The sequence below is a fragment of the Stereum hirsutum genome (genome assembly GCF_000264905.1).
Source record: "Stereum hirsutum FP-91666 SS1 unplaced genomic scaffold STEHIscaffold_16, whole genome shotgun sequence".
NCBI lineage: Eukaryota > Fungi > Basidiomycota > Agaricomycetes > Russulales > Stereaceae > Stereum > Stereum hirsutum.
Window position 1 is genome coordinate 36642 of NW_006763146.1, and position 13414 is coordinate 50055.

At 50.3% G+C, this 13414-nt stretch overlaps 4 protein-coding genes across 4 annotated transcripts in view; 1 reads left to right on the forward strand and 3 right to left on the reverse strand.

Moving 5' to 3' along the window:
• Positions 1-1074: 1074 nt before the first annotated feature.
• On the reverse strand, positions 1075-2307 carry STEHIDRAFT_65747 (uncharacterized protein; the record flags this gene model as incomplete). The annotated part of the gene is made up of 5 exons (XM_007308692.1): positions 1075-1637; positions 1699-1773; positions 1834-1937; positions 2016-2056; positions 2152-2307. The coding sequence occupies 5 exons, from the start codon at positions 2305-2307 to the stop codon at positions 1075-1077; spliced, it is 939 nt and encodes a 312-aa protein (XP_007308754.1).
• Positions 2308-4471: 2164 nt separating this feature from the next.
• On the forward strand, positions 4472-6270 carry STEHIDRAFT_114499 (uncharacterized protein; the record flags this gene model as incomplete). Its single annotated transcript, XM_007308720.1, has 9 exons — positions 4472-4674; positions 4762-4815; positions 4846-4975; positions 5074-5173; positions 5206-5404; positions 5543-5570; positions 5655-5719; positions 5805-6075; positions 6157-6270. The coding sequence occupies 9 exons, from the start codon at positions 4472-4474 to the stop codon at positions 6268-6270; spliced, it is 1164 nt and encodes a 387-aa protein (XP_007308782.1).
• A 193-nt stretch (positions 6271-6463) lies between these two features.
• STEHIDRAFT_65980 (NAD-P-binding protein) lies at positions 6464-7553 on the reverse strand (the record flags this gene model as incomplete). The annotated part of the gene is given in 5 exon segments (XM_007308710.1): positions 6464-6620; positions 6689-6839; positions 6904-7367; positions 7382-7448; positions 7514-7553. 5 exon segments carry the CDS (start codon positions 7551-7553, stop codon positions 6464-6466), a joined length of 879 nt encoding a protein of 292 aa, XP_007308772.1.
• A 2868-nt stretch (positions 7554-10421) lies between these two features.
• The window catches only part of STEHIDRAFT_65753 (uncharacterized protein), a gene marked incomplete at both ends in the record, with an annotated part of 5042 nt that continues 2049 nt past the window's right edge, over positions 10422-13414 (reverse strand). The window contains 4 exons of the mRNA XM_007308693.1: positions 10422-11520; positions 11651-11798; positions 11887-12619; positions 13119-13255. Coding sequence (XP_007308755.1) covers positions 10422-11520; positions 11651-11798; positions 11887-12619; positions 13119-13255 — 2117 coding nt within the window. The remainder of the gene's footprint in view (positions 11521-11650; positions 11799-11886; positions 12620-13118; positions 13256-13414) is intronic.

A 13414-nucleotide genomic window follows, 5' to 3' on the forward strand; every position in this document is an offset into this window, starting at 1 on the left:
GGAGAAAGGATGGAGAATGTATGGAAGAGAGGCGCGGTTGAAAGGCATCACCTCTACCACACTGTTAAGCCATGCAGCCGCCAACGAGCAGTTTATTCCGTCTGGAACGAGAAACACTCGGAGGGGTGAAGAACTCACGGTCTGTGGCTCACCAAGCACATCCCTCCGGTTTAGCGACTTACGTCCATACGAAGACGACGACTCGTTCGGACCCTGAGCGCAACACAGTTTCTATTCTGTACATCTACACATAGCTGGTTAGTCAGTGCATGCGTTCGTGAAGGAATGAAACAGGAAAGGGTCACGACTAACCAATCGCGCTCCTCTCTTTTGTTTCAGTGTCGGTAGGATTTCATGCAGGAGTTTAAGACAGTGAACACTTTCAAATAGGACTCAGTAGAAAAGGTCACACGCGAAAGGAAATGGTCTAAGATAAGTTGATAGGCTGCATGGCGAGTGTAAGACGAAGAACTGCAGAGCACGTGGCTTCGAAGCGATCCCAAGAGCTTTAGATCCTAACATGGCCAAACAACCGTCTTGTTTGTCATCTGATTCTATTTTCGGCTCTCTTCTCATTCCACAATGCGGGATGCCTTGCACAGGCTTATTCGTGACATTTGACTGAGGTATGCTCTCGGAAGTGTTTTAAATTGAAACGAGATACCCTTTGCCGCTGTACACCGTCTTCTGCTGGTTGGTTCCATCGTGACGTTTGCCACAACTTTGCCACACAGGTTGGTGGGCCACGTGGTACGCACATGGCGGCGCTCTCATTGCGCGTCGACCTTCAAATCGACGACTTCACTCAAACTTCACTCCATCTCGTCCGACTACTGTCGAAGATCATACCCCTGCATCAGCCATTCTATCATGGTCCGTAACCTGGCGCGCACTATGGCTGGGTTGTGTTTGGCTCTTTGAGATCCGTTGCCTTCAACGACAGCACAGTTTCCTTGCAATTTCCTGAACTGATCTGCCTTTATGATCCTACTACTAGGTCTCGGAGTGTGGTGATTCGAGTCGCTCAGAACTAATATATATTGATTTCCACTTTTTTTACTTGGCGTTCGATCTTTAGAGTCTGGTAACACTCCACTCCATGACATGATACGGCTCCTTGTTCCCAGGGTATGTCCCGAACAAGTCATCTCCCCCAATCTCCTTCGTGACTCTCGCCTCTACCTTGACCTTCGCGCCGACCTCGCCTAAGATTTCCGCCCAGAGTGCTGTCCAACTGTCTACGGAATGACAGAACATCCACCTTTCGCTACCGGTCGGATGCCAAAAGCCCTTCTCTTTCTCACCTTCCTTCCTGCTGCCATGGACGCCGAAGATCATCGAGCCAGGCTGAGGCGAGAGTAGGGATGCTAAAGAGCGTGCAATATGGTATTGGGTAGTCTCGTCGAAGAGATGGAAGAAGGCGCCGCAGAAGATGGCGGAGAGATGGCTGCGAAGAGGGTTGAGTGATTTGAGAGTGGGTGAGTGAATATCTGGAACGAGGCTGGTAACTGGCAAGGGTTCTCTGAGTATTGGGATAGGCGAGAGGAAGGAGGGCTCGAGGATGCTGCCTTGGACGAATGGAACGGGGAAGGACTCCGGTGTCGAGCGGAACATCTCGTGGCCCAATTGCCAGAAGTCTGTGTCGCACAGAGAAGGTATGTAAGTTCCTCGTTGCAGCAGCTTTCTATCAATAATCACCTGCGTGGAGATCGGACGCCACGACGTTTTCGATGGGGAAGCCATCCTGAACTGCCTTCCTCGCGTCGTTGCCGACTACGTCAAAGACCGTCATGGATCAACACACACGCAATCTTGCACTGTGACGGACAACACTCATAGACTCACAGCAACATCCGAGGTCGAGAAATAGTGCGTCGTTCCTATCCCTCCCAAGTTCCAAAAGCTTCGGGTATGCTGGCAGCCTCGATATCTTCAGCCTACGCCACAAAGCACGCAGAGCAAACATGTCATCATCAAGGCATACGCTCCAAGGTGTGCTCGCTCGATTCTTTTACCTTGCAAACTCAAATATCCGTATGCACGGATACCTATATATCTGCGCGCCCTCATTATGTTCATCAGCAGCACGGACATTATATGTGGCACAATGCTTAGACGGGTTAGGATGAACAATAAAGCAGAATGACCCACGGCGTATGCCTTCGTTTGCACTGCGATGATATGCTGCTTCAACTCCTCATCGTCCTCGATCTTGGTCACCGCCTTGAAGAAGGCTTTCTCTTCATTGTCGAGATTATACAGTTCGTCTGTTAGATCTGTGTTATAGACATTCTTGAGGTCGTTCATGGTCAATGAGGGTCTCCGGCAGGGAGTTTGCTACGTGGTAAGAAGCTGACGACTACGTTGGCGCTTATCTGAGTATCAGTCATCCTGCCTAAATATTCTCATGTCTTCCAATGCCGGTGACCCACACAGAACTCAAGACCTTTCCGCCCGTTCGTGCGTCCGACCCCGATGCTCGGATCAATGGCCCCGATACTCCCGGAAACTTTTCAGCGAAAAGCGACTCCGCATACCTCTCAGTTTCTATGTATCTCTCCCCGATCTATCCCATACAAGCGATTCCAAACAACGGAAGACTTATACCCCGTGACCCCTCTCGAGACGAACGGAAACACTCGAAGGAGCTACATACAAATTGACAAAATCTAGATGATTGCCCCATGGCGGTCCACTTTGTGACCTTCCGTATTCCGAAGGGTATGTTTGATCCTTCGGTTTTGGGACAAAGTTGAGAAGGACAGATCACGAGTGAGGTGTCGTGAGCAGTGGTTTAGTTAAGGGGATATCAAGGCTACGTCTCGCCTGCTCTACAGTTTGCTTCGTCTTCGTCCTGCTCCTCTACTATCACTCACTGCTGTGATTGTTCGCTTTGCTAGAGTTCAGAATATCGAGCGACTAGATATCTTTAATGTTATCTCCTCTCCAACAACAACTGAAGAACATCAATGACCTCTCTACTACACCTACAGAATTTAAATACGCGCGAGGCTCGGTGCTCTTTTGACGATCCACAGCAAGGTGCTCAAGCACTTACGTTCCACAAGACACAACTCATTGAAGCTATGGGTTGCCTCGATCTCCGTCCGGTGAACGAGAGGTCATCCAGTGCGCTTTCCCTACATTTCCCTTGTCCCATTCTCTGAGCCACGTCGAGTCATTCGTCTCCACCTTTCATTCACTCTCTTCGTCTCCCCATTATTATCCTCCCTATCTCCCCCTTCTCGTCTTCAAGAATCGTACTGATCTTCTCTTCCAAAATATCAGTCGACCACGCGCCCATGATCGCTTCAATCCTCAACTTCGCCTGCGCCAACGCTTTGAGGTCGTCTCACGACATTATCGAGTTGACGTGTATGGGTTATTAGTTTCTTCACTGAGCTCATTCAGCTCATTCATCTGTCTCCCTTGGCTATCTTTACACGACCCCTCCTCTTCCTCTATACGCGTAGGTTATGGCACACCTTCCTTAGTAGGTTTTGGCGCACCTTCCTTATATGTCATCATCATTCGGTACATGTCTCGCTCATCGCTCCATCTTTCCATCCGCCATCCATTCCATCGGTCCATTACTGATGTACCATCTTCACGTGGTGTTCTCCTTTCGCAGGCCAACCATGATGCCTCATCAGCGCGATGTTCTCCTCGTGTGTCATTGTGTTGAGTCGATCCTTAATGTAACGTGGTAGTCTGGCCTCTGGAACTTCTATGGACCTCTATGTGCTTCGTTAGATGACTCGCCGAACAATTGTGTCTCCCCTTCGTCATTCTCCAAAAGCCTGCTTTTCCAAATTCAACGTATGTCGAGAAACCTATGTGCGAGCTTCACCAGATTCGGCGAATGCCATGTGGTCTTTGCGGCAGGGTATAGCGACCAGAGCTCACATCCTTAATCATCCAGAGATAGATACACTGTGGGACGAAAGGGCGCTTCTCACCAATAACGGGTGTTTTAATTTTACATGATTGTTCGTATCTCATTTCATCCTCCTATTTTTATTCACTTCTGCGTTTCAGACTTGATATGCCATCCTTTTCTCGCAGAGGTGAACCTTTACACGGAGACGATCATCACATAACGCAAGAATATCAGTTATCCAACTTTTTGTTCATCATCCTATGACCGAGACAGTCGAAGCTCAGTTGACCAGCTGACACTCCTCGTGAGTCTTTCTGTATCATCGGCGGGGTACTTAGACCCCTACCTTTGCTCACCCATTCCACCCATCATCTCACCCATGTCTACCTCATCAGCTTTTTACTCCGAGATATCTGAGCAGTGAGCTCTCCCTCGATGTTTTCCTCCACATGACCCGATCTTTTGACATCTCTCTATTTTGCCTTTCACTGTTCAGAATCATATATAACTACAATGCATTTTCCGCGTTGAGTAAGCCATGGAATGATGTCTCGCCGCTTCCATCGCCTACATTGCTATCCTCCGAGCCTGATGCCATACATCTCGGGGCTTGATACCTTTGCAGCCATCTACACCCTCCACTACATACATACGCTCCCCATCGAGCTTCGCAGTATATGGTCTAGGAGGTTTACTGGAACCTCGGTCCTATTTCTCCTCAATCGGCATGGCTTCATGTTATCGCAGATATTGAACACCATCGGTGACTTTCCTGGAAATATCGGCCAGCTCCCGTGCGTACATAGCATTTCGTTGGTGTGCTACGAAATGATGGAACTCATGCGTTCAAAAATTAACCACCGATAAATATAGATGCACAGCTTTGGAGTTTACAACTGCTTCCTTGAACGTAGTGACCTCCTTTTCCACATCCAGTGTGTCGACTTCGTTTCCTGAACGATCAGTGACCGGTCATTGATCAAGCACGAGGCAGTGCTTTTGCTGCTCAGGGTTTATTCGATATACGGCTTAAATCGACTTATTCTGGCTGTTGGGCTCGTCTTTATCATACCCGTCGCCGCTTTGAACGTATATGTACGTGTCCATCATTTCCATCTAACCCACTTCTTTCTCCAAAAATCACACAGGAATCTTACCCGCACACGATGTAACTGTACTCGCATACATGCAAGACATCTACCGGATTAGTCCCACAGACAGCTTCTGGTTCTATTGTCAGCAAATTCACGACCTGTTTTGCCGGTGTAAATACCACAAGATTTGAGTCGACCAGTAAGTAATCGTTGTCACTTTCGATCCCTCAGCCTTTCAAGTTGCAACATATCTCTCTCATGGTGCTGACCTTGGATTTATGACGTACGGCAGTTATGCTTGTGATACAACTGCTCCCACTGGCCTCGGAAACGTGGCTCCTCTCGCTAATGCTATACAAGCTTTCAGGCGTGATCCGTGCGATGCGCGGGACAGGCCAAAAGAGCTTTCTCGAGGTTCTCCAGAGGGACGGTGAGTGGTTTTTGCGTCGAAGTAGCTGTGACAGCCATATAGACCGACGCCTTTTTCTTCTCGCTAGGTCTGCTATGCTATGTGTAGGTTAACCACTGGTTTTGAATATGATTTATTGCTAAAAGCTGTCGTTTGAAGGACAATTCTTGCGGTATCGTTGGCCCAGGTAATTCCTATCCTTGTACGTCCTGTCCTATTAGCCCATCAGCATCCACTCTGTAAACCAATTGACTTAAGGTAATTTGTCCAGGCGCGTGGTAGTAATCCCACCCTGGAGTGGGTCCTCGGAAACGTCGTCTCTCCTTACTTCTCCGTGTAAGTTTCACAATCCATCGATCTCTTTTCCGTTCAGGGAACATGAACCAGATACATGACTTCGTGCTAAATCGCGTCTGCGTAGGCTTCAGACTATCGTCGTCAATCTTATGTTCTTAAACCTCCGAAGCCCTGACAGCTGCACACCAGGACAAGATATGAACGGCACTGCTTCGTCCCTTCCTGAGATCAACTTCGTGCAGAACAAGTTCCTCGGGAATATAGGAGCACCTGTAGAATCCGGTCAGTGGGAAGCCGATTCTGAAGACCTGGAACCTGAGGAAGATGCTGAGAGCAATGAAGACGGGTCTGCACTTACGAGCTCCCATAATGCGACTACGACCCTGGTTCCAGTGGTGAGTACTTATTGATTGATCTTATACTGCATCTGTTTTGATCTGTATAACGAGATGGTACTAATGATTTTTATTCTGTAGGCCTACGACGATAATCTACACGGCGAAGGCGGAGAAATCAGATTCGTTCCTCTAACGCGTGTCGCGCATATAACCGCCTCAATAATACCACTATCATCGGCGTCGAATGTCTGAGAAGTTAGTGTTAGTTGGCCATCAGCTGAGTGTCGTTGTCAGTATTGTAGTTTTCGATATTTAATTATAGCACGTTCCTTAGACTGGTCGCGAACGGTGTTCGGTGCTGTGGCGTGATTGGGCCACACACATTCTATCCCCTCATTGCTCTATGTAAAATTATGATCATCAGAACGGCTTGATAAATCATCCATTAAAGATCTTCGGGAAGGTTCAACAGTCGACCCTCCATCCCTCCATCTACCATCAACACCTGTCCTGATACATGGCCAGAAACCTTCGCCGAAGCCAATAGCACTATCTGACTCGCGATGTCTTCCGTTGTGGCTACCTTTCTTAATGGTATCGTTCTAATCAAGTGAGCGCAAGAATGATCAGGATTATGTATACCCGTGGACGGATTTAAAATAACGCTCACGCTAATACACGGTTCACCTTCGCCGTGTCCTTCAACCGATCCGCGGACAAAGGAGTTCGTGTCCAGCCGGGGGCGACGGTATTGACTCGACCGCGAGGTGCAATCTTCACGATCTCGTTCTTCAGCGACAAAGCAAGCCCATACATCATTCCTATCCAGACGCATAGACAGCGTCAGCAGCCAAGAACGACGCACGTGAAAAAGAAAATGCTTACCGCTTTTATTGGAAGCGTAGTCTGCGAATCCTGCCTCCCCAAACTTTCCAGCCGTACTCCCAACGAAAACGACAGATGCCCGGTCTCCAAATCGACTACCCACCTTTTTTGATTGAATGACATTCTCCAGTGCATTCAGATACTCGCGGACAACAAGAAACGTCGATGTCAAGTTCGAGTTGACACAATGTTCCCACTGCGCTAGGGACATGTCCTTAACCGGGACGGCCGTTGGTGCGTGAGCGCCATGATTGACGACAATGACCTCCACGGATCCAAATGGATCTTCGTCAAGATTCTGACCGAAAAGAGCGTTAACCTGATCCTCTGAAGTGAGCTCTGCCTGTGCAAGACGCAGCTGTTTCGAACCGTACGTCTCCAGCAGCGGAAGAAGAGATGCATCCGAGCTGCGGTAGTGTGCGGTGACGAGCGCGCCTTGTTCTTCGCATCGCGGGTATGTCAGTCTTCTTCAGAGGACCCTGGTAAGGTCGAGACTTTACCTAAGAAAAGTCGAGTAGTTTCAAGGCCAATACCACCCGCAGCACCTATAAGAGAAATAGGACAACGGATTCGGTATACGATCGCTGAAAGAGAGTCTCATTTAACGGACCAGTGATGAGGACGTGCACGGATTTCAGGTCGAGATCCATGGTTGTAGAGAACGAAACGAAATAATATCGCGGTGCAGGGGAGTTAAATGATGGAGAGCGTGGACTATTTATACGGAGGCCGGATAAAAATGACTCGGGCCTGATGTGGCACCTGCACGGAGGTGAAATTGAGTTGGCGGCTACCCGTTTACTTCCGCAATGCGAAATTCCTTCCATCCACACGATCAATATTTCTCCAGACCAGCTCAGAGATGGTTGCATCCACCAAACATCGACCTAAGTATGCTTATACGATTATTATTCAAGATGAATTGTTCTCCGAGGCCGACAAGGAATATTATAACGATATGTCGGCTTTGAAGGTGTCTCGAACGACATCATACTATTGAAGTGAGCTCGAAGTGGGTAATTGAGTGCTACAAAGAGACGACTTGAAAGGCTCTAGCACACCAACGTGCCGTTGCTATCGTACTCGCAGTCTACAAGATAGCCTATGAGCTTTTTTGTATTGTGCACTGTAATGGAACCGTTGACTTACATCCAGAATGACACGCAATCTCGCAATGTATGTAATAGCAGGGACAATATTCGCATGCATTGCCTTGCTTATGACCTACGCAAGCGGCAGCTGAACACGGAGAAACAAGCACCGGAGAGTGAGTAATCATGATAGAGCCCAAGGGTCCCTGACTTACTGGCGTTGGTCGGAAAGTTGGGATCTTGAGCATAGGTGAGCATAGGGGAGAGGAGCAAGGCCATGGTGACTGTCGGCGCAACCACAGAGAATAGATGTGAGAGTTGCATGATCAGGAGAGGGTGGTCCAATAGTTGGGTGAAGGTTATGGGGTGGAGTTAGTAGAGACGGTCAGTCAAAGTTAGCGCTAGAGAGCATAACTCTTCAGCTTTATACAGGAGGGTAACACGCAAAAAAGGGAACTGGTGTCCCATATTTTCATCTAGAGCTGTTTGGATGGAGATACAGAGCGACGAGGAATGTAATGTAACTGAGCATTGAATATTTATGTAGGGCACTCGGGCCTGTGTCCGTACGACTACCATGTTTGACAGCACTCTAGGCACACAGACTGTATGAGAATTCAGTGCAGTAGTGAGCGTTACGCCAATGAACCTTCAAGAGATTCGATGGCGTACCTCGCACTGCATATGTGGCGAAATCAGGGATCGGTCTTCATAATGTCAAGGAGAATGAATCGGAGGGGCGAATGAAGCCGTAAACCAGATCGTTTTCTTAGAACGAGCCCCGAAAGGAATCCTAAGTGGCAGATTTAGCACTGGCCAAGGCACTCTGCATAGAGCGTTCGAACATGTTGCGATGAGTTCGAAATGGAAAACTTTCCGCATAGTTTGGTCATTCTAGACCTAGTTCAAGAGATGTTTATGATCATTGACTGCGCCCTTATATTTTCATCCAAGATATTGGCGCTGTAGCGAGATGTTTACAGCAAGCAATACAAAGTTCCATCGGTTTCGGACTCGCAGGCTAAATGACAAAGGCAAAACGAACACCTCATCAGACGACGAGAACATCGAATCAGAGAGACGCTAGGAAGGAACCATCACTCACTCCCGGAAATAATAGACAGACAGTTCCTCTTCTCCGAGGACTCAAAATCCCTGCGCCTACCCGGAAGCGTTCCACATCCCGACAGTTCGCAAGTATCACCGACACTGTGTCCTACACATGCTTGTTCTGTGATTACGGTGATGAAAGAAAATGGATCTCGCTAAGTACCCGAATTTTGGACAAAGGAACGACGGCAGGCGACGTACCAGGGACGCTGAGAGTGGCTGCAGCATTGCTAAGCGAAACAAGTAGAACGAGGGCGAAGGCTACTGTGGAAACGAAGTCGGAGAATTTCATGATCGGCTGTTCTGCTGGAGATTGGGGTACACAAACTGAAGGGAATGGTGTATGAGTAGGAGGTACGCCCCGTGTTGGTTTGTTGAGAGACAATTCAGACAGACTTTATACGAGTTGTTCGTCCCGGATGCCACGGGATCTTGTGCTTTGAAACACTATGATCTACATTTCAGATGAAAACCGTAGCAGAAATGGATGGGAACGGAAAGCAGCAGGGGTGATGTCACCTCCGATTGTTGATCTCTACACTGCACGCTGTTCAGAATGAAATCCCGGTATCGAACGGAGTGGAACCACGAATACTCGGCCTGTCTACGTCGAGGATACTACGTCCCGATGACCAGAAGAGCACCAATAAAAGTACCTTCTCGATGGACAGATTGTTTGTTGATCAACACAAGGAGGTAGCTAGAGCGCAAACATGATAAGACAAGACGTCCCATTCTGATCATTAGCAAGCCCGCCTCACGAAGACGAAGAGCGGACCGGACGTGTATAGAATGTTTCCTGTAGCATGAAGTGTCAGGAACGGGATGGAGACAAGATCCGCCAGGACAGCGACAAGTATCAGCTATTCCTGTGGCAGCGTATGCAGAGTCCAGATGATCATTGAAATCGACCACATCGGGATGGCGGGACGACTCAGAGCAGAGATGGAGACATTGCAGAAGGATGCCCGCTGAGGCAGATATGGCTCTAAAATCGTTTGATGCAATGAAGCTCTGTGTCCGGAAGATGTTTCGTAGCGGCAAGACCTAGATAAGATGAATAGCAAGGGTCTTGGGAGAGATGTCGGTGTCACGATAAAACTGTTGATCAAAAGCCCCCAAAGAAGACCGTCGAAGATTCCAGCTCCGCTCGAATAGGTCGCCGCAGGCATTTCGCCACAGTGGCACCGACCAGGGTAACCTGAGAAAACAGAGCAAAATTTGAGCGGTGGTTGCGTACAGATATTGATACACATTTATGCTACAAATGAGTGGTGATGCATTCCCATCTTGTCCTACCTTCTCTCCATCTCTCGCTCACTGAAACAACCCCCTCAACCGGCCCTTCACGACGACATCGTTGAGCTTGATACACCTCACACCCGCGAGATCCTCCCCCTTCTTCCACTGTTCGACCAAAAACTTCCCCTCTACTGGCGGAACCTTACCGTTCTTCGTCCCCACCGTGATATGCAACCTGTTCCTCAAATCCGACGGCAACCGCTCAACGAACTCCGTCCCTACCTGCCCTTCATCATTCTGATCAGTCTCGCCAGACGCAGAATCCGACGTTCCATCGTCGAGCTGAAGATCTTCGATGGTCGCGGACATGACCCTGTCGTTACTGACCACCTCTCCTAGCCTAAACTTGAACATGATCTCCTCCCCATCCGTCGCAGCTTCGACAACCCTCGTACACCTCTCCCATAGATCGATATCGCCCGGCAAGCCGTTGACGTGCGCGATCGTGATATGCGGCCTCTTGCTCACCCTCCCGTTCTGCTTCAGCTCTTCCCAGAACTCCGTGTCCGGCCCATTCGGAAGCTCTGCGAACCGCGCATCGAGGACGGACTGGAGGTCCACTTCCGCCAGGATGCCGAAGTATCGAGGTCGGGAAGGCGACTTGTCCCTCTTCTTCTTCTTCTCCTGTTTCTCCTCCTTCGCAGCCTTCTCTATCTCCCTCTTCTCTTCCTTCTTCGACTTCTCATACGCATACTCCCTCGCAACTCTGACTCCCTCCCCGATCCTCTCCTCCAACTCCATCCCACTCAGCCCCACCTTCTCTTCACCGAGAATATCGATAATGCCCCTAACAGCCCTCCGCACGCCTTCCTCCACCCCCTCCTGCACATCCATCTCCACCACCGCATCCACCTCTCCCTCGCCCAACTCCTCGCTCTGTCTTATGAACTGCCACACAACCTCTTCGTGTGTCCTTGCCGTCGAAGGATCCGCAAGCAGCGATTGATGATTCGTCCCGCGCCCGAGGATACGGTCGGAGCAGATGCGGTGTATGGTGGGGATGGGGAGGGAGGTGTGAGTGAGGGACCAGTTTAGGGCGAGGAGGCGGACGGGTGGGGAGTGGGAGGACGTGGCGTCGCGGAGGGCTTGGCGGTGTTGGCGGAGGTGGTTGTTCCTGAGTGGAGGAAGGAGAGGATTAGCCAGGCGTCCGCACGGAAGAAGAGCACGGTACGCAGACGGCATGGCGGAACGATCGAGAACGAGGGAAGGTAAGGATGAAGGGTGGATGGAACGAAAACACTCACTTATCAGCAATGACGACATCGTGCTCCTTCAACAATGCCTGCACATTCTTGATGAACTGCACCGCCGCCTTCTTCCCCTTCACGTCGTCGCTCTGCGTATGTCCCCAGCCGAATATATGCGTTAGTGCGACGGCGATGGATGTTTTGCCTGTTCGCGCACACGAAGGCAAGATTAGCCACAGCCAAGTAATCGCAAAGGACTGTAGGAATGCGAAGAAAGAGAGCCAGCTACGCACCAACACCCGGAATCGCGATCGGCACAATGATCGTCTTCCCAAACCCATCCTTTCCTCCTTTCTCTTTCTTCCCCTCCTCTCCCCCACTCTCACTCCCGCTCTCCCTTTCGTCCTTATTGTCTTCTACCCACTTCAAAAACCTCTCCCTCGTCGCAATAATCCCCCTCCCCTTCCCAAACCCCTCAAACTTCCCAGCATCGCTCGCAATCTCCCCCTTCACCCACTTCACATACGCTCTCGTCTCCCTCCTCCCCATCTTACTCTTCGGCAGCCTCGCTTCGTCCATGCCCTTGGCCCCACCCTTCGCGTACGCCGTGAGTAGCATCTTCGTGACCTCGCGCCAGTCGCGATACATCATATACGGCTCGTCGAATTTCACTTTGAAGAAGAACGAGCTGCCGGGCTCGTACGGGGACTCTCCTTTCCTTATACCTTGTCCCTTTTCCCTCGGTGCGCGCGGCGCCACATGCGTCCTAACCACGAACCCCTCCAACGCCTCGCCCCTCCACTTCCCCTCCTTACCTATCTGTTCAGTGAACGCTTTGACTTCGGCGATAGTGGAAAGAGTGGTGGAGGCTGTGGGGATGAAGCCCCATGTGGCGGCGAAGGCGTCGACGACGGAGGGGGGCTGGGTGGTGAAGTGGCGGGAGCAGGTGTTGAGACCGTGGAGGTGGAGACCGGTTTTGTCTTTTGAGTAGGGGAGGACGTGTTCTTCGAAGGAGTCGTCGCAGAGCTGGGTGGTCGATAAGGGAGTGTGGCGTCAGGATACCGAGAACGCATAGAAGAAATTATTGAAAGGAGAAATGGATGGATGGGTACGTGCAAGGGACGTTCAACGGGGTAATCCCTGGTTATCAGTGACTTCAGCCTGCAGGGCTGCAACCCCTACCAAGTGCCCGGGTCAGGAGTTGCGATGTGGCGGAAGAGATTTCTGCATGCCATTGAGCACGTATTCTTATGCAATTTCGTACAACCCTCCGACAACCACCTACAAATTTTAAGAGGTTCATTGTGCTGACATTATACCACACGAACGCCCTCTGTGGATGAACAGCAGGTGGGGTTGCGAGCGAGTTCTCGAGGCCAATACTCAGAAAGCAGCACAGCCGCTCGAAGGTGAGAAGCGCCGCGTGCGACAGCGGATGCCCCTCCGGTACGTGTATGCGTGGTCGAAACCAAAACGGAGAACACAGATTGTATACGGCGAAATCCAAAAAGTAGACTCGACGCACCTCAGCAACAGCCGTCCAATTCTCGTCCCACAACGTCCTCGCCAACTCCTCCCTCGTCTTCCCCACGCTCTCGAGATGCTTCACGAGCCAGCGCTCACCAACTTGAGCGTGCGACTCCACGACGCCTTGGATGGGACCTGTTTGAATGGGGTGAAAAGGGCGATGGTTAGTGATGAGGATGGGCGTGCACGAAAAGGAAGGATGAAGGGAGTGATGGTAGGAAAGAGGGGGGTGGTTCGGTACGACACCACGAGGAGGAATGGAAAATGGAGAAAGGGAGGGGGGGGGGGTGGGGG